The sequence below is a fragment of the Gopherus flavomarginatus genome, chromosome 1 (genome assembly GCF_025201925.1).
Source record: "Gopherus flavomarginatus isolate rGopFla2 chromosome 1, rGopFla2.mat.asm, whole genome shotgun sequence".
Classification (NCBI taxonomy): domain Eukaryota; kingdom Metazoa; phylum Chordata; order Testudines; family Testudinidae; genus Gopherus; species Gopherus flavomarginatus.
This window is the reverse complement of record NC_066617.1, coordinates 333324879-333351052: the sequence shown is the minus strand read 5'-3', so window position 1 is coordinate 333351052 and position 26174 is coordinate 333324879. Positions and strand designations below refer to the sequence as shown.

The 26174-nt window shown below is 44.0% G+C and overlaps 2 protein-coding genes across 5 annotated transcripts in view; one reads left to right on the top strand and one right to left on the bottom strand.

Moving 5' to 3' along the window:
• The window catches only part of CENPJ (centromere protein J), a 36068-nt gene extending 34321 nt beyond the window's left edge, over nt 1-1747 (bottom strand). The window contains exon 1 of the mRNA XM_050927736.1: nt 1686-1747. The gene's annotated coding sequence lies outside the window, so the exon portion shown is untranslated. The remainder of the gene's footprint in view (nt 1-1685) is intronic.
• A 219-nt stretch (nt 1748-1966) lies between these two features.
• Nucleotides 1967-26174, top strand: part of PARP4 (poly(ADP-ribose) polymerase family member 4) — a 106175-nt gene continuing 81967 nt past the window's right edge. Inside the window, exons 1-7 of one of the 4 annotated variants that reach the window (XM_050927662.1) lie at nt 2116-2203; nt 3585-3695; nt 4907-5039; nt 17571-17766; nt 18957-19095; nt 24568-24646; nt 25284-25397. In XM_050927662.1, the coding sequence (XP_050783619.1) occupies nt 3676-3695; nt 4907-5039; nt 17571-17766; nt 18957-19095; nt 24568-24646; nt 25284-25397 (681 nt within the window). In that variant the 5' untranslated portion in view covers nt 2116-2203; nt 3585-3675. Of the gene's footprint in view, nt 2204-3523; nt 3696-4906; nt 5040-17570; nt 17767-18956; nt 19096-24567; nt 24647-25283; nt 25398-26174 lie in introns of all 4 variants that reach the window. The other 3 variants (XM_050927670.1, XM_050927680.1, XM_050927667.1) reach the window with 3 other exon arrangements.

Below are 26174 nucleotides of genomic sequence, written 5' to 3'. Positions count from 1 at the left end.
GATTGATTTCAGGCGCACTGGGGGCTAGCGGAATTACAGTCTCTTCTCCCCCAAAGAACTCTCGGGTGCCAACTGGCAACACACAGGGCGGCTCCTCTTTTGGCCAAAAAATATTATTAACCGCCACCTGCACTTCTGCCTCTGCGGCGAGTGTCTCTACAACCTTTTTTGTTTTGCACCATATTTGGCTCAGGGATGTGGCTTCCTTGTCGCCATGCGAGACAGATTCCCATAGTTCAGATCCCACACGCTCCCAAACGGCTTTATCCAGAACAGTATTTGGAGTAATAAAAAACCCGCGCCTTTGTCCCCACTTCAACAACTGGGACAGCGCGTCGGAGGGAATCTTTTCTCCCTGCTTCTCAGCAGTGCATAACAAAAAATCATGCACCGTTTTTTCCTCCGCTGACAAAGCGGAACCCATGCTGTTTTCTGCAGCCGCTCACTTATGAGCTCACGAACGTCTCTCTCGGACGACCAGGAGCCGATATCCCCTCGGTACCTCCTGCCGCGGCCGCTACCTCCGCCTTTTCCTTTCGAACGCACCGACCAGGTCCTGCCGGATCGGATCACGTCGGGGTCACCAATTGTGGTATCTCATGCGGACCGGACAAAGCACACGACCAATGTGGTTGCAGGCTGAATCAAATCCGTTTATTCACGGCTTTATTATATAGCCATTTGTTACGTTACATAACACTTAACACGCAGCACCAAACCATGTTAGAATCTTTCCTTATTGGACAGCGGGTAAATATCACGCACTTATCATTCATCTAATCATTACTGATTGGTTAATTGCAACGACGTAATCCCTGATTATGTAAAGACTGATTTATAGCCTTGTTCGCTTCTTTTTTATAGTCGGGCTTCCGTCTCGCCGGCGCTTTTCCGAGACAGCCCCACGTCAACCCTCCCTGAGAGCCCGGACACGACCCCGGTCCAGCGCTGCACCTTTTCTACCCAGATCAGTATAGGGATGATAAATCCCTACACATACCAGAGCCTGGGGCCATTTAAATCTGGATTTAAAGGCCCCAGGGCTCTAAAGGCCCCACCCCCTGCTCAGGACTCCAGGGTACCAATAAATTCTTTAAATTACTTTCACCCCTGGTGGAGGCCCAGCAGCATGGATTTAGATTGCAGTAGGTTTATAGCCAATGATTGTTGGCAACAGATTCCCCTCCATTTCCACCCTCACATGTCCCCTCATTTGCCTCATCTGGTATTAAAAACAGTTTAATATCTTTACATAACAGTGCTGGGGAAAGCTGACTTGTCTAGCAAACAAATAGTTTTCAAATTCAGTTAACGGGTGATTGGTGTCAGGCTCATTGCAGACAAACATTATCATCAATTAATTACTTGCGTAGTGTGGATGAATCTTTATTGTGAAGCTTTGCAACGCCAAAAAATGAAGACATATGCTTCATTAACATGCGTCAAAGAGCACAAACTAAATTCAGATCCTATATCAGGTAAAAAATACCTGGTCAGATTAGACTGATTTTGGAAATGTGTGTGTGGAAGTAAAATGCAAACCCTTTTGTGTTAATCCTTAATAGCAACCTGATTCCCCAAATAAAGCTGCCTGCTTGGAACAGGATATAGTTGCCTGATGAGTGACACTCTTGTGCTTTTATTATTTCTATAAAACGAATACAACAAACATGTATTTGGGTCACTAGCCAGGGGAGGATTTTGCTGTCTGAACTGAAGTCTCTCCCTAGGGGAATGGGTGGAGAAGAGTCTGTAATAGACGCAGAGAGAGTAAAATCATCTCCACCCACCAACAGAACAAAAGAAACAGCGACTGAAAACCCAGCCAGGCAGCCCCAGTATTGTGGTGTCTCCTCTGTATTCTCCAGAGGGATGAAACGAGGGCGTCTGGATTTAGTTTCCTAATCCCTAAAAGGTCCCCCAAAGTTCACTTGCACTGTCAATATCGCCGTCTACTTCCAGCGCCTGCGCAGACGGCTGTGGCTGCTATCTGCCCAGTAGGAACGCCTGTTTCGTGTTCAATTCGGTTGATCGTCTGGTTCGCAGTCAAATGCTCTATTTTGTGCCATTTGGACGGGCGTTTCCCTTTAGTGCTTTTGGAACCGGAGAACATTCCACCCCTCCACTTATTACACGCAGCCTCTGTCACGAATCTTTGCAGATCCCGGAAGATCCCTCTGGGCGGAGAGCTCGCTCCCAGCAGGTGAGTTTGTCTCACTCTGTAACACTAGATTTTAGTCTAGGGGTGAACTCGGTTGCTTCTTTACATCTCTATATAGAGTTGTGTTTCTTATTTAGGTTGCAGACGAATAAGGGGGAAGATGAGGGAGAATGAAATCTTTCCTCCCCTTGGATTTGCACTTTCTTCTCTGTTTATTGGGTGATTCAGATTATAACTGTATTTGCAGGCCTCATCTCTTTAAGAAACCTCTCTCTTTTCTAGATGAGCCTTGAGTAGTTTGACAGAGAAAGTGTAACACGGAATGCCCTTTATGGTGCTTTTCTGGGAATTATTGCCATCTGTTTGGGTTGTTTCTTGAATTGCAGGATCAGATCTGGGTGGCTAGACTGACATTTTGTAATTATTTTATTTACTTTAAACTCTAGAAAATCTCATTGTTCTGGCTGCACAGATACAGTACATTATTTTTCTAAGTCAATATGACATCAGACTTTAAAAGGGGGTTGCAAGCCAGAGTCTATTCTAGAGGTTATATCAGGGGTAGGCAGCCTATGGCACGGCAGGTGAGCTGATTTTTCAGTGACACTGATTCACACTGCCTGGGTCCTGGCCACCAATCCAGGGGCTCTGCATTTTAATTTAATTTTAAAACCCTTATTTACTTTACATACAACAATAGTTTAGTTATATTATAGACTTATAGAAAGAGACCTTCTAAAAACATTGAAATGTATTACTAGCATGCAAAACCTAAAATTAGAATGAATAAATGAAGACTCAGTATACCACTTGTGAAAGGTTGCCGACCCCTGGGTTATACTGAGAAAATCCTCTTTTTGGCAACTGTACATTCTCAGAGCGGGATTTGAGATGATCTGTGGAAACTCTGTTCAAATCCAGTTTAGGTTCAGTCTAAGGTTTCAGTCTGGCAGTGCTGAAATTATATGACTATTCACATCAAAGGGACCAAAATGCTCTATTGATTTTGTAAGATTTTTACCACTTCAGTTCGTCTCAGATTTCCACTGTTCCACTCATTCCAACTTCTTCAACAAATGGACAGTTGTTTAACTACGCAGTACTGATTCATCACTGGAGCACAGTCCATCCTGTACAGTTAATGAGGCAGAAACAGTATGGGTGAAATAGCATGTGATCATAATGTATACACACAAAGAAGCTCAATTAAGGTTGTTTGGGCAACCTTGATTTGGGCATATCCTAACTTCTGAGAGCTTGACTTTGCAAACATATTGTTCTTTTAATGTAGTTTTTTTGTGTGTAATGTGACAAAGTGGAAATTTTTCATAATATTTTGTGTGAATATTATGTGTATTTCAGTTTCCCCTATGTGTTACATGCTTAACTAGACGGTGGAAAAAGGTTGTTTACTCCTTCATAGACCCAGAGATTCAGGTGTGACTGATGCCTAGCTGTCTGGGGCCTGGGCCAAACATTTGCCTGATCATCTAGAGAACAAAGGGCTAAGGAAGATGGATGGCCAGGTGACAAGGTTTGCCTGGGAACAAGAACAAAGGACTGCAGTGGGGTTGTTAAATGTGGGCTGCAGAAAGCAAGAGACACTTCTGGACTGGCACTTGAGGTTGGGTCAGAGAGGGCTCTGGTTCTGATCTGACCCAGAGGGACTTTGTTGTAACTTTTTATTCTCCATGCTAACTAAGGACGTATAATAAACCCTTCTGTTTTTACAACACTATCTGAGAGTCACTCCAGAATGAGGAAGTCAGGGGTGCATTGCTCCCTTTGAGTGTGTAAGTCTTCCCTACGTGTATAATTCAGGTGGACTCGCTGAGGGGAGCTCATGGTGTGAAACAGGAGTGCTGAAGGCTCTGAGGTTCAGTCCCAGGAGGTGGTAAAGCCAAGGGGTTTATCCCAATGAAAGAGTGTGACCCTGAGGGGGTTGACACATAGATGGGGATCATCCCAGGGACTGTTCCAGAGCTGTTTGAGAATACTGGACCTGTGGATCTGTGACAAATGTATGGGGTCTCTGCCTATAAATGGAAATGTATATAAGATTAAATATGGAATTTGTACAGCTCTGCAGATTTGCAGATATCCTTTTTATATCTGCAGACCATGTTTATGGATCACTGATTAGATGCAGATAAAAAAAATTTATCCCTGCAGGGCTCTGCGAATTAGACTGACCAGATGGGATGAAGAAAATATCGGGACACATGGGAGGAGGAGTCCCATTGGCGGAGTGCGCGGGGGAGGAAAGCAGAGTCACGCCCGGCAGAGCAAAAAAACCCCAAACATCGGGCAGGACGCAGGACAAATGTCTAAATATCAGGATGTCTGGTCATCCTAGTAGGAATTTCCATGTACTGTAATGCTGTTGTGTCAGTAAGAGACAGAGTCATTTTGGCCTTGTCTAAGCTAAGAAAATTGCCCACTGCTAATAACAGATTTGAGCAGCAGGTGCAGCTGAATTGTTTTATAACATGATTTATCTGCAAGTCTAGACCAAGCCAGACACTGTTCAGCAGCATTTCAGAAACTATGGTTAAAACCAATTCAGAGTGGCCCCTTGATGGATCTGAAAAGAGTATTAATAACAGTGGAATCTTTTTAAATGTCCCTACTGTAGACAAGGCTGTAATGTTTGGTGATAGGTCACTTGGGTGGGGTATGGTATGCAAGGAAATTCTGGAAGTTTTGTGAATTAAAACACTTTTGTTTTGTTTTGTTTTTTAATAGGATGACTGTGGCAATCTTTGAAAACTGTGTGTTCTTTCTTAAAGTGAAACATTTACCCATTCAGGAGAAGAACAGACTGAGAACATGCATTAAAGAAAATGGCGGAATAATTTCTTTTGTGCTAAATCATGAGGTATATTTCACCCCCTTCTCCCCCCCCCAATGAATACTGAAGAAGGTTAACTTTTGCCTCTGGCAGAAAAATCAAAATTGGTGCAGATAGAGTGAGCGAGAGAGCTTTCATGTATGAAGTTCTAATATAAATACACCTCTATCCCGATATAACGCTGTCCTCGGGAGCCAAAAGATCTTACCGCATTGTAGGTGAAAGCGCTTTATCAAACTTGCTTTGGACTTTGATTGACAGACACTGATCCCCAGCGCTCTGGTCCCCAGCTAGTTTTCAGAGCTCTTACAACCCCTACTCTAGGCTGAGGGGCCAGCATGGCGGCAGCTGTGACCACAGCAGGTCTGAGTTATACAGCGGCTACCCTTGGGCTGTTTGCTGCAATCTCGCTCTAAGCAGGGAACAGGGAAGTCCTGTTTTCCTGCCCCTGGCAATCCTCCCACGGAAGGGCTCAGTCTCTGTCCTCTCCCCCCTCCCTTCTGGGTAAGGTGGCTCCTTGGTCCTGCCTCCCTGCTGAGGGCTGCACCGGCTAGCCGCAACCTTCGCTACATGGACAGCAGGGACTGTGTGGCCTGACTCCTCAATGGGGAGCTGGGCCCTGTAGGGTGAGCAAGGCTCGGGCGGGGCGCTGCGCTGGTGGCTCCTGTGTCTCTCCTTCTGTACCCTTCTGCTCCACCCCACCGCCGCTGCCATCCCAGATCGCCAGTAGATGTGGGAGCCAGGTGAGGCTGGCCCTGTGGGTGGCCGCTCCAGAAGCGTGTCCAATATGGTGTCAAAATAACGAGCTCTGTGCAGATAGAGACGAGTCCACTCGCATGTGCCGGCTCCTTGCCATGGGGGGCTGACGGGCTGTTGCCTAGAAGACTCCACCCCGGGGGAGGGTGGTTGGCTTGCGCATTGGGAGTTGTTAGCTGAACTGTGATGCCAAGCAGCACCGTTGTCGTTCTCTTAGCCAACAATGGCCCAGCCCCGCCCACCAGAGCGCTGCTTTACTGCTTTATATCCAAATTCATGTTATATCGGGTCGTGTTATATCAGGGTAGAGGTGTAGTTCTATTTATCAGTGCAGTTGTAATGTATCTATCACTGTAATCTCTAGGTGTCATATAAAAATTAAGAGCAATATCCTTTCTGTCCACAAAAGGACCATATGTTCCACCTTTACTTTTTTTTACTATGTCATTTTTGATGGCAGTCTTTTTCCAGGAGAAAAATTACCAGGCTATTATTCTTCTCCTTATCACCGAGGGAAGGTGTCACACAAAATGACAGGTCTTGCATTAGGTCTTAGTTGTGTTTTTGTTTGGATTAGTGTAGAATAATAGAATATCAGGGTTGGAAGGGACCTCAGGAGTTCATCTAGTCCAACCCCCTGATCAAAGCAAGACCAGTCTCCAACTTAATCATCCCAGCCAGGGCTTTGTCAAGCCTGACTTTAAAAACCTCTAAGGAAGGACATTCCACCACCTCCCTAGGTAACCCATTCCAGTGCTTCACCATCCTCCTAGTGGAAAAAGTTTTTCCTAATATCCAACCTAAACTTCCCCCACTGCAACTTGAGACCATTACTCCTTGTTCTGTCATCTGCTACCACTGAGAACAGTCTAGATCCATCCTCTTTGGAACACCCTTTCAGGTAGTTGAAAGCAGCTGTCATATCCCCCCTCATTTTACTCTTCTGCAGACTAAACAACCTCTCCTCGTAAGTCATGTGCTCCAGACCCCTAATAATTTTTGTTGCCCTCTGCTGGACTCTTTCCTGTTTTTCCACATCCTTCTTGTAGTTTGGGGCCCAAAACTGGACACAGTACTCCAGATGAGGCCTCACCAATGTCAAATAGAGGGGAATGATCACGTCCCTCGATCTGCTGGCAATGCCCCTACTTATACAGCCCAAAATGCCATTAGCCTTCTTGGCAACAAGGGCACACTGTCGACTCATGTCCAGGTTCTCGTTCACTGTAACCCCTAGGTCCTTTTCTGCAGAACTGCTGCCTAGCCATTTGGTTACTAGTCTGTAACAGTGCATGGGATTTTTCTGTCCTAAGTGCAGGACTCTGCACTTGTTCTTGTTGAACCTCATCAGATTTCTTTTGTCTCAATCCTCTAATTTGTCTAGGTCCCTCTGGACCTCCAGCATATCTACCACTCCTCCCAGTTTAGTGTCATCAGCAAACTTGCTGAGGGTGCAGTCCACACCATCCTCCAGATCATTAATGAAGATATTGAACAAAATCGGCCCCAGGACCAACCCTTGGGGCACTCCGCTTGATACCAGCTGCCAACTAGACATGGAGCCATTGATCACTACCTGTTGAGCCCGATGGTCTAGCCAGCTTTCTATCCACCTTATAGTCCATTCATCCAGGCCATACTTCTTTAACCTGCTGGCAAGAATACTGTAGGAGACCATATCAAAAGTTTTGCTGAAGTCAAGGAATAACACGTCCACTGCTTTCCCCTCATCCACAGAGTCAGTTATCTCGCCATAGAAGGCAATTAGGTTAGTCAGGCATGCCTTGCCCTTGGTGAATCCATGCTGACTGTTCCGGATCACTTTCCTCTCCTCTAAGTGCTTCAGAATTGATTCCTTGAGGACCTGCTCCATTATTTTTCCAGGGACTGAGATGAGGCTGACTGGCCTGTAGTTCCCCGAATCCTCCTTCCCTTTTTTAAAGATGGGTACTACATTAGCCTTTTTCCAGTCATCTGGGACCTCCCTCTATTGTCATGAGTTTTCAGAAATAATGACCAACGGCTCTGCAGTCACATCCACCAACTCCTTTAGCACCCTCGGATGCAGTGCATCCAGCCCCACGGACTTGTGCTTGTCTAGCTTTTCTAAATAGTCCTGAACCACTTCTTTCTCCACAGAGGGCTGGTCACCTCCTCCCCATGCTGTGCTGCCCAGTGCAGCAGTCTGGGAGCTGACCTTGTTTGTGAAGACAGAGGCAAGAAAAGCATTAAGTACAATAGCTTTTTCCACATCCTCTGTCACTAGGTTGCCTCCCTCATTCAGTAAGGGGCCCACACTTTCCTTGACTTTCTTCTTGTTGCTAACATACCTGAAGAAACCCTTCTGGTTACTCTAACGTCTCTTGCTAGCTGCAACTCCAAGTGTAATTTGGTCTTCCTGATTTCACTCCTGCATGCCTGAGCAATATTTTTATACTCCTCCCTGGTCATTTGTCCAATCTTCCACTTCTTGTGAGCTTCTTTTTTGTGTTTAAGATCAGCAAGGATTTCACTGTTAAGCCAAGCTGGTCACATGCCATATTTACTATTCTTTCTATACACCAGGATGGTTTGTTCCTGCAACCTCAATAAGGATTTTTTAAAATACAGCCAGCTCTCCTGGACTCCTTTCCCCCTCATGTTATTCTCTCAGGGGATCCTGCCCATCAGTTCCCTGAGGGAGTCGGTCTGCTTTTCTGAAGTCCAGGGTCCTTATTCTGCTGCTCTTCTTTCTTCCTTGTATCAGGATCCTGAACTCGACCATCTCATGGTCACTGCCTCCCAGGTTCCCATCCACTTTTGCTTCCCCTACTAATTCTTCCCTGTTTGTGAGAAGAGCTCTGCCCCTCATTGGTTCCTCCAGCACTTGCATCAGGAAATTGTCCCTACACTTTCCAAAAACTTCCCGGATTGTCTGTGCACCACTATATTGCTCTCCCAGCACATATCAGGGTAATTGAAGTCTCCCATGAGAACCAGGGCCTGCAATCTAATAAATTCTGTTAGTTGCTGGAAGAACGCCTCGTCCACCTCATCCCCCTGGTCTGGTGGTCTATAGCAGACTCCCACCACGACATCACCCTTGTTGCTCACACTTCTAAACTTAATCCAGAGACTCTCAGGTTTTTCTGCAGTTTCATACCGGAGCTCTGAGCAGTCATACTGCTCTCTTACATACAATGCAACTCCCCCATCTTTTCTGCCCTGCCTGTCCTTCCTGAACAGTTTATACCCATCCATGACAGTGTTCCAGTCATGTAAGTTATCCCACTAAGTCTCTCTTATTCCAATCACATCATAATTCCTTGACTGTGCCCAGGGGCGGCTCTAGACATTTCGCCACCCCAAGCAGGGTGGCATGTTGAGGGGGGGCGCTCTACCGGTCGCCAGGAGGGCGGCAGGCGGCTCTGATGGGCCTCCCGCAGCCGTGCCTGCGGAGGGTCCGCTGGTCCCGCGGCTTTGGTGGACCTCCCGCAGGCGTCCACCGGAGCCGTAGGACCAGCGGACCCTCTACAGGCACGCCTGCAGGAGGTCCACCAGAGCTGTGGGACCAGCGGACCCTTCACAGGCACACCTGCGGGAGGTCCACTGGAGCCACCTGCCGCCCTCCCGCAACCGGCAGAGCACCCCCCGTGGCATGCAGCCCCAACCATGCGCTTGGCGTGCTGGGGCCTGGAGCCGCCCCTGACTGTGCCAGGACTTCCAGTTCTTCTTCGAGAGATGTCCCTGTGGGTGCTCCACTCTAGGTGTCGGTGCACCCTGCGCCTTTGATCGGATATTTCTGCAGCAGTACTTGTACCGGCCATGCATGCTCAGAGCCTGGCCCCCGCTCTGAGTATACCTCTAGTGAGCAGGCACGGCCAGTTCCTTCTGTACCGTCCCCGGCTTGAGACGGAGCTCAGCAGACTCCTTAAAGAATTTCTTTCCTCATCTTAAAATAACTTGTAGTTAGACAGTTTCTTGTTAGTTAGTTGTTAGTTAGTGTTACCTACCTTTTTTCTACTGTTTAAAAAAAAATTGTTCTCTCAGCTGCTTCAGATATGCCTGGCTCCACAGGCTTCAAGCACTACTCCTCCTGTAATGACGCTATCCCTCTCTCCGATGGACATTCGCAGTGCATAAAATGTTTGGGGGAGACCCATATTCCCCAAAAATGTGCTCACTGCACTAAACTAAGCTCCAGAGCGGGAAGGGACAGGGAGCTAAAACTTAAACTTATTCTACTTCAAAAATCCCTAGGGTCCGCCTCAGATCCTGGCGTGGACTCTGCCTCTACTCACCAACACAGCTCTCCCACTTCTAAAAAGCAGAAGAAAGCAGCAAAACGAGGGCACCTTCTGTCAAATTCAAAAGAAGCCCTTAGACACAAACCTTCTCCGGTCAGATCCACAGTCTCCTTACCGGTGCTCCCCCACCTGAGCACTTTCGACGAGCCGGGCTCTTCCGGCACCGCGTTAAACCCGCCTGTGCTTTCGGTGGCAGCGCGAAGCTCTGTTGCCGAGGCAACAGGCTTTCAGTTGCCTGCCTCGATTATGGCACCTGTCGGCACCGCGATGAATGTGGTGCCGACATATCAGGCCCCCCATGAGGCACCACAGCCTTCTATTAATAGCGCAGCACCAACTCTGGCACCGGCATTAACAGCGCTACTTGGCACGGAGCCAAGACTAAGAACTCCGGTGCAAGCCCAGGTTCCCTCACAGCAATTCTATCAGCCTTCACCTTCAGCTGCCTCAGTGCTGCCGTTTACCCAGTCAAGTGACCTCTTAGTGTCACCTACACTGCAATCGCCCTTCCTTAAGGACTGCTTCTCCATTACGAATGATTCAGGGTCCGAACAGCCTTCCTCCAGTGAGGAGGAGTCTGAACTACAGGGTGATGTTTCAATGCAATCAGAATTCCATCCTCGGAGTCCTGTCACCCGCGGGCACAGGAAAATTGTCTCAGACTATCCTTGAGACCCTGCCTCCTGGTGCGTTAACCCCTGGATGGCACCATCTATGCCTTTTCCACCACCATGGCAGTATTGGGCCCCATGGGCACCTTTCCCTCAGCAGCACACCCGCTATTCCAATCTGACGAGATGAGAACGTCCAAATGATATGACTCACTTGGCGGCACCCTCCTTTTCTCAGGATCAGTTAACTCCTGCTCCTGATCTCGTACCAACTGAAGTACCAACTGAAGTAATGCCTGAAGAAGCTTTACTTCCCTCCCCTCTACCGTCCTCAGACGATTTTTCGAAATTCCAGGATCTCTTTAAAAGGGTTGCCAGCGAGCTTAGAATCAATCTAGAGGAAGTACCGGGCCAACAACATGAGTTAACGGACATCCTGCAACCCTCTTCTTCATCCAGACTGGCATTACCAATCAATGCAGCCCTTCTGGAACCTGCTAAGTCCATCTGGCAGGCTCCAGCCACAAGCCAGCCTGCCTGCAAACAAGCGGACCGTAAATACTTCATTCCCTCTAAGGGCTCTGAATTCCTTTTCTCACATCCTGCGCCGAACTCACTGGTAGTGGACGCAGCCAATCAAAGGAACAAACGACAGTATTTCCGCCATACCCCAGCCAACAAGGAAGGCAAACGCTTAGACCTGCTGGGTTGCAAAGTGTATGCCTCTTCAACCTTACAATTTCAAATGGCCAATTATACCGCAATTCTGGCAAAGTATGACCATAGAAACTATAACAAGTTCATGGACTTTGTTGAACACATTCCAGACCAGAAGAAACAACAGTTTACAGCTTTAGTTTCCGAGGGCCAAATCATATTACGCACGGCTCTTCAAGCAGCTCTGGATGCGGCCAATACCGCAGCAAGATCCACCGCTACAGCGGTGGTCATGCGCCAAGGTTCATGGCTCTCCTCTTCCCTCTTTCCTCGCGAGGTTCAGAGCACTATAGAGGATCTCCCTTTTGATGGTGATAAACTCTTTGCTTCCACCACGAATGAGGTGCTCCACTCAATGAAGGACTCAAGGACAACTCTTCGATCCTTAAGCATTCAAACCCCTACAACCAGAAGGCGACAGTATAGATATCAACCTTACCACTGTCCACGCTACCCCCCATATACTCAACATTTCCCAAGATCTCAGGATCAACAACAGCAACACTAACGCCAGAGATCCAGATACCAGCCGCATCACTCCAATTCTTCCGGGATGCCCCAACTTCCTCCAACTAATAAGCAGATTTGAACCTTTGGTCGAGGGTGTCGTAAACATCTTCCCAACTTCAGCATATGCACTGCCTACAAATATCTTTGGACACCGCCTACAGCCATTTTTTCACCAATGGCAGAATATTACCACCGACAAGCGGGCTCTAGAGGTCATCACAACTGGGTATTCTGTCCCCTTCCTCTCCTTACCTCCCTCCCACCCACCCACCCACCTTCCCCGTCCCTCTGCAGGGACACCTCTCACGAGCTACACCTCCAGCAAAAAGTACATCTCCTTCACCTGGGGGCTATCGAACTTGTGCCCGAATGCCACAAGGGGAAAGGGTTCTACTCCCATTATTTCTTAACATAAAAGAAAACTGGAGGATGGCGACCGATCCTCGACCTCAGGAGGCTCAACAAATTTGTCAAAAAGCAAAAGTTCAAGATGGTTACTCTCACCACCATAATTCCAGCCCTGAAGCAGGGCGATTGGTTTTCAGCCCTCGACCTACAAGACGCCTACTTTCACATCACTATCCACCCGGCCCACAGACATTTTCTTCATTTTACCCTCGGCTCAACGCATTTCCAATACAGAGTTCTACCATTCAGCCTTTCCACTGCCCCTCGAGTTTTCTCCAAGCTCCTAGCGGTAGTCACTGCCTACCTCAGAAAAAAAGAAGTCATAATATTCCCTTACCTCGACGATTGCCTCCTGAAGGCCTCCACGTTCGACGAGGCCCTCCGCTTCACACAATTCACCATCGATTGCTTCCAATCCCTGGGCCTGCAAATAAAGAAAAGCAAATCCACATTATGTCCTACCCAGCACCTGGAGTTTATAGGAGCGAGCCTCGACTCCACAACCGAACTGGCATCTCTCCCACTCGACCGATTCAATACCATAAAACTGCTGGCTACGAGACTTCGCAACAGCCCCCGGGTCACCGCCCGAGACTGCCTCCAACTACTAGGGAACATGGCCTCGTGCACCTTCGTGGTCCAGAACGCACGTCTCTACATGAGGTGCTTCCAGGCTTGGCTGGCCACGGTTTACAAACCAAATGTGCACTCACTAAACAAACACCTGGCCATACCCTACTGAGTCAAAGACTCTCTCATATGGTGGACAGTCCCCTACAACCTCTGCTCTGGAATCCCCTTCCTCCAGACCTCCCCAACTCTGATAATGGTGACCAATGCATCCCTCACGGGCTGGGGGGCACACATCTCTCACCAAACAGTCCACGGGCTATGGTCTCATTCCGAGACCTCCCTGCACATAAATATTGTAGAACTTCAAGCTATACGGAATGCCTGCCGCTGCTTCCTTCCACTAATCAAGAATCAGCATGTACGCATAATGACAGACAACATTGCCTGCATGTTCTACTTAAACAGACAAGGAGGGGCTCGTTCCCACTCTCTTTGCTCAGAGGCCATAAAACTCTGGAATTGGTGCCTTGCGAACCACATCCACATATCATCTGCTTATCTCCCAGGGGTGATGAACACCACTGCCGACGAGTTAAGCAGACGTTTCCCTTCGGAGCACGAATGGGAGATAGACGAGGGAATCATCTACAACATATTTCGCACTTGGGGTCACCCAACCATAGATCTCTTTGCAACCGCGAAAAACACGAAATGCCTCAATTTTTGCTCCAGGGCGGGACTGGGCAAACACTCCCTCGGAGACGCATTCATGATCCCATGGCACCGGGACTTAGCTTATGCATTTCCTCCAATACCATTACTCAACAAGGTCCTCATAAAGATACGAACGGATCTTGCCAATGTGATCTTGATCGCACCTTCATGGCCGAGACAACCGTGGTTCCCTTTCCTCACCAGAATGTCAGTTCGACCACCGATCTCCCTGCCTCTCATCCCGAACCTTTTATCACAGCAACACGGCCGGCTTCTTCACCCCAATCTCTCCGTGCTTCATGTCAAAGCCTAGTACCTGCATGGTTCTCCCAACGAGAACTAGACTGTTCCGACCAAGTTCAGAGGGTACTTCTACACAGCAGAACACAATCCACCAGTACCACCTATCTCCGAAAGTGGAAATGATTCACAAAATGGTGTTCAACTAAACAACTGTCTCCTACCTTGGCACCTCTTCCCTGCATACTCAACTATCTATTGGACATTAAGCAATCCGGCCTTTCCTTCAGCTCCATCAGAGTCCACTTAGCTGCCATCACAACCTTTCATGGAACAGTTGACAATATCTCGGTCTTTGCTCATCCCATCACCAAGCGTTTCCTGAAGGGACTCCAGACCTTATATCCAGACATTAAGCCATCTACCCCTCCATGGGATCTTCACCAAGTATTGTCCTGTTTAACTCATCAACCCGTTGAGCCCTTAGCCACCTGCTCCCTCTTGCACCTCTCGATGAAAACAGCCTTTTTGGTGGTGATTACCTCCACCAGACGGGCAGGCGAGATAGCAGCCCTTATGGCAGATCCACCATATACACTCTTCTTCAAGGACAAAGTTACTGTATACCTACACCCAAAATTCCTTCCAAAAGTTCACGTTTCTTTTCACATCAATGAACCAATACATCTACCAACTTTCTTTCCGAAACCACATGCAAACTCCTTCGAAACCACATTGCACACACTTGATGTGCGCAGGGCCTTATCCTTCTATTTGGACAGAACCAAACCCTTCAGAAACTCTCCTAGACTCTTTGTCTCCATCGCGGAGCGCTCCAAAGGCATGCCTATCTCTATCCAGAGACTTTCGAACTGGATCTCCGATTGCATACGACTCTGCTATCAGATAAAAAATGTTGCACCTCCAGCACTGAACAGAACACATTCCACTAGATCTGTATCTACCTCTGTAGCCTTCTTACGTAAAGTACCATTGACTGACATTTGTAGAGCAGCCACTTGGTCCTCCGAGCACACATTTGTCAAACACTATGCCCTTACTCAGGGCCCTCTCTCTAACACTCGATTAGGCAGGGCAGTATTATCTACTGCATTCCTGCCAGATCCAAAGTCCCTACCTCCTTGAGATACATTGCTTCGAAGTCACCTATAGTGGAGCACCCACAGGGACATCTCTCGAAGAAGAAGAAGAGGAGGTTACTTAGCTTGTGCAGTAACTGATGTTCTTCGAGATGAGTGTCCCTGTGGGTGCTCCACTACCCACCCTCCTCCCCTCTACTTCGGAGTTGGAGTAGCCTCCGTTGTAGAGAAGGAACTGAGGGAACCGGCTGCGCATGCTCACTAGAGGTATACTCAGAGTGGGGGCCAGGCTCTGAGCATGTGTGGCCAGTATGAGTACTGCTGCAGAAATCTCCGATCAAAGGTGCAGGGGCACACCGACACCTAGAGTGGAGCACCCACAGGGACACTCATCTCGAAGAACGTCAGTCACTGCACACGGTGAGTAACCTCCTCTTCTCCTTGCTTGTTTCCCAGGCTTCTTGCATTTGTGTATAGGCACTTAAGATAACTCAGTGATCGTCCTGCCTTCTCAGTATGAGGCATGAATTCTCCCCTCTTGCACTCTCCTGCTCGTGATTCCTCCCGGTATCCCACTTACCTCAGGGCTTTGGTCTCTTTTCCTCGGTGAACTTAGTTTAAAGCCCTCCTCACTAGGTTAGCCAAGCTGCTTGCGAAGATGCTCTTCCCTCTCTCCGTTAGGTGGAGCTTATCTCTGCCTAGCACTCCTCTTTCTTGGGACACCATAAAAGCATAGGACTGGAAGGGACTGTGAGAGGGCCTCTAGTCAAGTCCCCTGCACACAAGGCAGGACTCTGTAATAACGAGACCATTCCTGACAGGTGTTTATCTAACCTGTTCTTAAAAATCTCCAATAATGGAAATTTCACAACCTCCCTAGGCAATTTGTTCCAGTCCTTAACTACCCTGACAGAAAGTTTTTTCTAATGTCCAACCTAAACCTCCCTTGTTGCAATTTAAGTCCATTGCTTCTTGTCCTATCCTCAGAGGTTAATGAGAACAATTTTTCACCCTCCTCATTGTAACAACATTTTATGTACTTGAAAACTGTTATCGTGTCTCTTTCCCGCCCCCCCCCGCCAGTCTTCTCTTTTCCAGACTAAACAAACCCAATTTTTTCAGTCTTTCCTCATGGGCCATGTTTTCTAGACCTTTATCATTTTTGTTGCTCTCTTTCGGACTTTCTTCAGTTTGTCCACATCCTTTCTGTAATGTGGCATCAGAACTAGACGCAATACTCCAGGAGAGGCATTATTAGCGCAGACTAGAGTGTAAGAATTATTTCTCATATCTTGCTTACAGCACTTCTGCTAATATACCCCCAGAATGATGTTTGCTTTTTTTGCAACTGCGTTGCCCTCTTGACTTATATTTAGCTTGTGATCCATTGAGATTCCCAGATCCCTTTTCACAGTACTCATTTCTCATTTTATATGTGTTCAATTGATTGTTCCTAAGTGGAGTACTTTGCATTTCTCCTTACTGAATTTCATTCTGTTCACTTCAGACCATTTCTCAAATTTGTCCAGATCATTTTCAGTTTTAGTCCTATCCTCTCAAAGCACTTGCAGCCCCTTCCAGCTTGGTATCATCTGCAAACTGTATAATCATATTCTCTATTCCATTGTCTAAATCATTTATGAATATATTTAACAGAACTAGGCTCAGGACTGATTCTTGCAGGACCCTACTCGATATGCCCTTCCAGCTTGACTGTGAACCACTAATAACTACTTTCTGGGAATGGTTTTCCAACCACTTATACACTCACCATATAGTAGCTCCATCTAGGCCAGTGATGGGCAATCTGTGGCCTGCAGGCTGCACGCTGCCTGTCAGGGTAATACACTGGTGATCTGCGAGATAGTTTGTTTATATTGACCATCTGCAGACACAGCCACCTGCAGCTCCCAGTGACCGTGGTTCACCATTCCCAGCCAATGGGAGCTGCGGGAAGCGGCATGGGCTACAAGTTGCCCACCACTGATCTAAGCTATATTCCACTAGTTTGTTTATGAGAAGGTCATGTGAGACCGTATCAAAAGCCTTACTAAAGTGAAGATATGCCACATCTACTGCTTCCCCCCATCCACAAGGCTTGCTACCCTGTCAAAGCTTTTATGTTGATTTGACACAATTTGTTCTTGACAAATCCTCGTTGACTCTTACTTATCGCCTTACTATCTTCTAGATGTTTGTGAATTGATTGCTTGATTATTCATTCCATTATCTTTCTGGGTACTGAAGTTAAGCTATCTGGTCTGTAATTCTCCAGGTTATCCTTATTCCCCTTTTTATAGATTGATATTATGTTTGCCCTCTTCCAGTCCTCTGGAATCTCTTCCATCTGCCATTAGTTTTCAAAGATAATCACTAATGTCTCAGATATCTCCTCCATTAGCTCCTTGAATATTCTATGATGTATTTCATCAGGCTCTGGTGACTTGAATATATGTAACTTGTCTAATTAATTTTTAACTTGTTCTTTCTCTGTTTTAGCCTCAGAATCTACCTCGTTTTCACTGGCATTCACTATGTTGTTTACTAATAGGAAATTAGTATTGAGTAAACAAACTAATGAACTGCAGTAGTTACCTATTTTTGCATCTGCATAATAGCTGTGATTTTTAATCTCATTTTTAGTGTACACATGTCATTGTGGATAATGTTGCTGTACTCAGCTCTTATCATCTGAAAACTATTGAGAAGTATCGACTCCCCATTTTAAGTGTTGATTTTGTATGGAAATCGGCTGAAGAAGGAAAACTTTTACAGATTGATGGCTATGAGTCTAGTAAATCATTGGAAGGTAGTTCTGATCAAAAGCCAAGCCTTTATGGTAAGTGTATTTAGTGAAGTTTTTTATGGGCTGGTATCTTTGGAGAGGAAGATTTAATTTAGAACTAATTTCAAATGAATTAGCAAAAATAGTTGTTTGTGAAAAAGTAATTTAGATAGAAGATGCAGAAAAAAAGGCTGGACTAATGAACCGCACCATATTGGAGTCTTTCCCATTGATTTTAACGGGCTTTGGATCAGGTCCTGGATCAAGACTATGGGTAAAATAATAAATCCAATCATGGCAGTCTTTTTGAATACACTGAAAAAATATCACTTGTAGTTAGCTAGAAGCTTTAGTTTGAGTCAGCAGTATATATTGGGTTAACAGAATGCTACAAAGATGAGTGTTAGTTTCTGAGACAACAAACTGTGAGGAATTATGAAATCTAGAGAACAGGATGTAATAGTAGCAGTATGAAATTAAAAGCAATGAGTGTGGAGGAAGGGTTTGAACATACTATAATTAAGATACACAGATTTCAATTTTACTCAGAAAGAAAAATACAAGCAAAAAAGATCTGTAGTGACACTATGAGAGACTGCCCAAGAATTTGAAAATAGACCAAATAATCTGTTTTAGGTTATTAGTCCCCTCATACATTGTCTTAATTTTTTTTTCAGTCTGAAACCTGTTCATTATTTCATGCCCCTCCCCCTGTTTTTTTTTAACACTTCTAAGTAACTTTTATTTCTTTTTGCTTTTTGGTGATAGCAGTGTCTGCTAATGAAGTGTCATCTATGAGTTTTATGTGTTGTTCACCTCCTCCGTAAGTTTGTAGTAAAGATGTTGTTATATTTTTCTGAACTCCTTGTAATACAGAATTTAGTATCTCATGGATAAATTAATATTATGGATCAGTGTGGTCTTGAAAAATAAACGTAGGGTTAGGAATCAGGAGCCCGAGTTCTAATCTCTGCTCTACCAGTGACTCACTGTTGGACATTGGCCAAATAATGTTACCTCATTGTCTCACTTTCTCTATTTGTAACCTGCTACTGTTTACCTTAGCTACCTGATAGGAATATTTTGATGATTAATTATTTAGCATCCATACAGTTCTTTGAACATATAAAGCACTTTGCAAATACTGTCGCATTATTGATTTTTGAGCTATTAATGTGTTAAACATAAGTAAACCAGATACAAGGAATTATGCCAAGTAACGTATTTTGATAATACGATAATAGGTGAGAAAAACCACTCCTCTTCTGAACATGACATTAAGGAGAAACAGGATGCCACTGAGAAGAATGAAAACTGTGACCCTGATCCCACTCCCTTGGAAGTCAGTGAGAGCTCCGTTGGGCCCAATATGGAGAGCATCAGGTAATCCCTCTGCCCATCATAAAAGAAAAAATATATTTTGATATTAAGTGTGAACGGGGATCAGTTTATGAATTTGCCAGCATGCCTGTTAGATTTTTAAAGTTGAAATCTAGCAAACTATGTTTAACCCAATATGTAATAGAATCCAGTAGGATAAACCCTTTTTATTGAGTCCAGAGAATGTTATCTTATTAGTTTAACACTAGGTTCTTTTCAGGTCAACTTTCAGCTTATCCTGATTTGAGAAGTACTGCTCACTTGCTTATTCTTAACCAACCAACAATTTATTAATTCACCAGAACTACGTTAACATAAATAACCAACAGTTCCCCACGCAAATGTAGACAGAGCCAAGTGTGTGTACTGCAACACAATATGATCTTACAAGCAATTATCACAGACCAGAGTTGAGGCTCAGTAGTTATGTCAGAGAACAATGCAAATTACCAAGATTTCTCATTACATTTACTTACGGATCAGCAATTCTTAATCAGTTAGTACCTAATATATTTATCACAAGTCCAAGGGTGCACTTGTCTATAAGGCATTTTAAAGAGTGTGGTTACTTCTCTCTGGCACGATTGGTGCAAAAGGGACAAGTTTACAATATTAAAAGCAGTTGCTTAAAACAACTCCTTTCAATCTCTCTTACGCCAATTTGACTGGACTTACAAAGGAGTTAAAATCTCATGGGTTGTGTAGGGGGGCAATGTTCTTTGTGTCCAGGGCCCCAATAAATTTTAATCCACCTTTGATTTCAAGGATTTTGGCCCTACTATCAATTGGGATTCCCCCAATCTAAGCAATTTCTCTTCATATCCCAAAGTTATACCCTGGTTTATGTCTTTTAACATTTCTCCTTCCATAGGCCAGACGATTCCTATTCTAGAGTGTAACAATTATTTACAATGAAAAACAACAAAATCTTTACAATCTTCTAAGTTTGGAGGACATACTCCATACATTATTTGATTATACATAAGTATTTCACATTATTTAGGATTTATAATAGAACAAGAGGCATTTTTCACATATGGAAGGATATATATCTGACTCACAATGCAAACTGCTGTGCAGGTGCTAATTTGATGTGAAGGACAAATTATTCACAGTATATTTGATTTACAAAAAGCACAGTGTATAGTTTATAGTCAGTTTGGGGTGAAAACACTCTGCATAGGAGAGATGGATGTGACCTTTGCTAATTTATTAGCTAGGTTGTGGAAAAAGAAAGAGGTTTATCCATTTACAAATTTGAGATACTTGCCTATGTGATTAACAATACTCTCATTTTAGCCATTTTAGTTTCTATAGTTGGGGAGAAGAATGCTCCACTTTGGCTGATCTGTGGTCCCTAGACAAAGTGTCTCACATGATGTGAAATATTTGCTTATTGTATTCTTAGGTGAGTCCTATTTGGGGATAAACAGAGGTTGCTCTTCTAATTTTTGAGAGCTCGAAGTAGTAATGAATCATTCAAGGGATACCTGTCGCGTATGTTCCTTGCAATATTTTAAAAAGGAAAAGAACAAAACCGTGCCCCAGCTCCTGTAGTCCCCACAGAGTTACTCTGGTGACTTCTACAGGTTGGATGCTATCTTGACAACAGTATCTTTTAAAAAAATCCTGAACCTTTCTCTGTTTTCTGTATTGTGTGTATGCATGACCATAGATAAAGCTTTCATATCTTGTTTTAATAAAGAAACCATTTTTGCTTTTGAATCCTAGTTCTGAGATTTGATTTGACTTTTGTTCCAGCTCAGCATATGCATGAAGTATTAGCGCGTTGCAACTTCAGATATAATTGTTTTTTCATGTTGGCTAATGTTTTTGAGATATATGTGTGTGAAATTTACATTTACTTTTGAAAACCCTGCCACCAGCCCCAAAGACTTAACCATTTCTAAAACCCTAATGTTTTTGAGTGCTTTTTCTTTCCACTCGTAAAAGCTCTAACTTGCCTCTGGGTTAAGTAATGACATAGAAATTTTATTTATTATTCTGTAATGCAGCCTAGGATCTTGGGAGTTTTAGAAAAGATACATTAAAAATAATAACAATAATTAATAATAATCACGGATTTGATCTGAGCCTGCCCCCAGTGAAGTTAGTAGCAAAACCTCCCACTGACTTTACAAACATGTCAATGATGAGGTAGGTGAATAAATATTATCCTCATTTTACAGAAGTATAAACTGATGCTGAGGGTCTATGTTGTTACCCTGAGTCACTAGCTGCATTTGAAGGGAAGTTGTTGTGGGGGCCCATAGTAACAGGATTTCCTGGAGGAATTCTGGATGTTTCCATTAGAATTCCCCTGGGCATGCACACTGGTGCTCTACCAACCTCTTACAAGGTACAATGTGGGATTCCTCTTGTGCTTTGGTGGCCAGCACAGGGTAGTCACCTTCTCCCTCCCTGTCCACTTTCAGAAAGCCAAGCAGTTCTGCCACTACTGCTGTTCTGATTGCCTCTGGTTCTTTTGTAGTGTCACAGAAGAGAGGGGAAATTGCCTTGTGTCTTCTCTTTTGTCTCGCATACCAGTGCAGGGCTGTCCACAAGTACCTTCTCCAAGAACATACTGAGAACTGCAGGGGCGGCTCTAGGGATTTTGCTGCCCCAAGCACGGCAGGCAGGCTGCCTCTGGCTGTTTGCCTGTGGAGGGTCCGCTGGTCCCGCGGCTTTGGAGGATCTCCCGCAGGTGTACCTGCGGGAGGTCCTCCGAAGCCGCGGGACCACGGACCCCCTGCAGGCATGCCTGCGGGAGGTCCTCCAAAGCCGCGGGACTAGCAGATCCTCTGCAGGCAAGCTGCCGGAGGCAGCCTGCCTGCCGCCCTCGCAGCGCCAGCAAAGCGCATTCCGCGGCTTGCCGCCCCAAGCATGCGCTTGGCATGCTGGGGCCTGGAACTGCCCCTGGAGAACTGAGAGACAGAGCTGGGATCAGAACTCAGAAGGTTTTGGCTCCCAGCTCAATTCTCTAGACCTCGCTGTTGCTAAAAATGTAGTTTAATTTGGTTGTGCCCTGCACTAGGCTTTTCCACGCAGCAGTGTGATGTGTTGTATAAGTTTGTGATTTATAGAGTGTATTAACATGTTGAGCATTAATTGGTCTGATAGGCCCTGATCGTGTGCTTTAAGGTAGTGCTGTTTGAAACAGTAATATGTTAAAGTGAACTAGGGAACCTTTAATGCCATCAGTATACATGGACCAGTTAATACTCAACATGTTAATGCGCTTAGAAATCACACCATCATATAGCTTATAGCTCCATCATGGAGACACACCCTTTTTTAATTTGTAAAACAAGTTTTACAAGTATCTTTATCATACAATGTAATCCTCCTATTTAAGTTGCTAAGTACTCCAGACCATAACAGCTATGAAGGTGCTTTCATGAGGTGTTGGGTAACAATACTGCATCTCACATTTCTAATGAAGACTTCATTCTTTTTTCTTTCAAAAAAAAGAAAAAAATGAACTAAAGATATGCAAAAAACAGATCTTGACATTAAATATCTTTAAAGCACTGTCTTAACAAAAAGCAGGACATTCTTAATGCTGAATGATACTGCATCGCTGTTTCACTCAGGTTACAGACGATAGTCTTCTATGTGACAGTTTTGAAACTGATGAGGATCTTGCATTCCATTTAATTTTGTAGGATCATCACACAACAGAATGAGCTGACTGTGAAACAGTTATCTGAAAGGTGACCTACAAAGGCGAATGGAATAAAAATCCTTGTGCTTTTTCTTAACTTTTTTTTTTTTTAAGCTTTGTAATATCAGGAGTGGTAAAGGTTGTCTTCCTTAATGTTGCTAGAGGCCTAGAGAACTGTATGAGCTTTCAGTTAAAGAGGCAAGGATATTGAATCTTTCATAAACAGAGCTTTTTCTCCCATTCCCCTTCCATTTTGTCAGATTTTAATCTCCTGTGACATCCTAATCTGCTAGTTCTCAAGCAGTCCAGAGAGTCCTCCATCAAAAACAGGCAATTCAAACTGGAGATTTCCAATTAAAAGCCCCCCAAAGCACTTGTATGAAAGAGAACCTCCAGGCCTTTTTTTCTTTTTTTTGTTTTTAAAGCATCTTAAGAAAGCAAAAAAAAAAAAAAGGTTTTCCCCCATTTTCAGATCACCTTTAACTTTGACTTTCTTAGCTTTTGTATTGCTTAAATAGACACATACACTTCTACCCCGATATAACACTGTCCTCAGGAGCCAAAAAATCTTACCGTGTTATAGATGAAACCACGTTATATCGAACTTGCTTTGATCTGCTGGAGCTTGCAGCCCAACCCCCCCCAGTAGCGCTGCTTTACCGCGTTATATCCAAATTTGTGTTGTATTGGTTCATGTTATATCGGGGTAGAGGTGTATAACTCAAGCCTGCATCCCTGATACATGCAAAACTTCCATTGATCTTATTGGGAATTAAATAGGCAGAAAAGACTGTGGGCTCAAGCTCTGTGTTTAAAAAAAATAATATTATAAAATATATGTGTGTATATATATATATAAAATATATTATAATTATTATGATATCATGTAAAATAATTGATTATGATTTTAAAAGGCCAAGCTGTTTTAAACTAGAGTTTTGTTCACTATAGCAATTTCTCCGGCTACAGAATTTCTCTGCTAAAACAAATAGATTTTTGTTTACATTTCTGTCTGGTCCTTCTGCCACAGAACACTCAATGAATCTGATTTTCAGAAGTGCAGAGCACCTGCAGCTACTATAAACCCCCCAGCACAGCTGAATATCACGTGTATTGAAGTTACTCCTATGCCAGTTGAGAGCAAAGGGCTGATTGTTACTGTAATTAAGGAGAGAGCAAGTTGCATAAGAAGAAACAACTCAAACACTCACATTTTAAAAACTTATTAATAAAATACATGTTTCACTGGCATTAAAAGCTGTCAGTGGTAGAATAGATGTTAATTTTCTAGGAATGAAATCAGTTACAAATTATACTTATTTGCTTAAAATACTTGATGTTGAAGGGCATGACTTTAATATTAGGACATATATTTAAAGTCTAAGGACAGGGTGGGACTTAATCTTCCACTGATATTTAGGATTGCTAAAATGCAACTGGATGGGCAAAACTAGATAAGGGATTTAGCTTATTAGTGGGCCAGGCAGGTAAATCACATTTGTTCATTTGGTTGCCCAAAGTTTTTTGCAAGATGAATAAAGTTGAAAGCTAGTCTCCATGTTCAGCTTCAGCTTGGACGCACTGATCAGTCAAAGTATCCATGACATGTTATGTGCATGTCAGAAGCTTGTGTCGCACTGATTTTTACTTGTTCAGAATAAGTTTTTGGTTTTTCTGGGCTGTGGGAAAATACGCTTATATTGTATAAAGGTAGGCCCTGCACTTAGTGTGATGCTGCAGCCTTGTAAAATTACTAATTTCTAAGATTTATTTTAAAATATTTAAGAGAATTTCAATTATTCTGATTTCAGATTTTATACAGAAAATGATCACGATATTCCTTATTTTCCACAAGATTTTGAAGTTGCAAAATATGATGTCCTGGAAAAAGTAAGAATCTTTACTGACATCTCTTATGTTAGTAGAATGCAGTAGGATCAATAAATGGTTTGCAGTTCTGTATGCATTATTTTAATATTTTGCTTTAATCTTATCAATTATTATGCCATCAGGGTCACAAAAATGAAGAACACTGTTGACAAACAAATTTAAAGTAGTGCATCTTTCAGTGCAGCCTAACTTTATTTGAAACAAAACTCTAATTTTTATCACTATAGCATCCCTAAGGTAACAAAGGACAGTAATGTGTATATTCTTCTGGCAGTTTATACAGTTAACAAAGATTTTATATAAATACATGAAATGTAATTTAAATACAGTAAGTTTTCATTTCAAAATGGAGAAGACTTTCAGATCTGAAAATATAGAAGAAATTGTACATTGTCCAGCACAGTGAATCTCTGATACTGACTGGAGCTTCTGGGTGCTGTGGTAATGAAAATAATAAATAATTGCTGTACATTCCACTAATGCTTTCACAGCAGTACATCATGATAGTTTCCTATACAATGTGGGGGACGTGGGGAAGTATATGTTATGACAACAAACAGTTGAAGAAAACATTAACAACAGTATGAATGGGACATGTATTGAAATAAAAGGGTTGTGTTGTTTGTTTTTTTTTCAGATTAGTACTGAGAAAGGCAAACAAGTTGTAGTTATTGAATTGCAGTGTTCCCAGGAATCGTGTGAGTTTCCCTTTCGAATATCTGCACACTTCAGCATGTCAGATGGATTCAAGGTATGAGCTTGCTTTTGTCATTTATTTCATTGTATTTAATAAATCCATCCCATAGTGCCAGATGCTTGTCATTCCTGTTTGCAATCGGATTACTAAATATAAATAAAAGAAAAGGTCATTCTACTAGTTTTTTGACTAACATAACTGACTGAAAGTAGGCTCCCAGACACAATGAGGCTAATTAATCTTTCCTGCAACTACTGAAGCCAATGTGAGTGTAACACAAATGAGATCAATTATTTGAATATAAACCAGAATGAATTTGCCCCATTGTGTCACGTCAAGGACCCTACTTGGAGCCAATTATTTGCCAGTCCTGTCACTTCAGAGTTGGTAAAATGTCTTTTCCTGTCAGTTATTTTTAAGAATCTACCCAACCATTACAGACTTTGTGAGTAATGCAGCATGCTTGCCCTTCCTGACCCTCTAGTTCTTCTCCAGCAATCCTAAAAGCATTGCCTCTTTGGGTATGTCTATACTGCAATAAAAGACCTGGGGCACAGCTGCTGCTGGCCTGAGTTAGCTGACTTGGGCTCAGACTGTGGGGCTAAAAATTGCAGATAAGATGTTTGGGCTTGGGCTAGAGCCTGGACTGTGAGATCCCTCAAGGAAGCGGGCTTTCAGAGCCTGAGTTTCAGGCTGAGCTCAAACGTCTACACTGCTATTTTTAACCCCACAGCCTGAGTCCCACTAGCCCAAGTCAGTTGATCTGGGCTCTGAGACTAGGTACAACAGGTTTTATATTGCATTGTAGACGTACCTTGTGTGATGGGGATT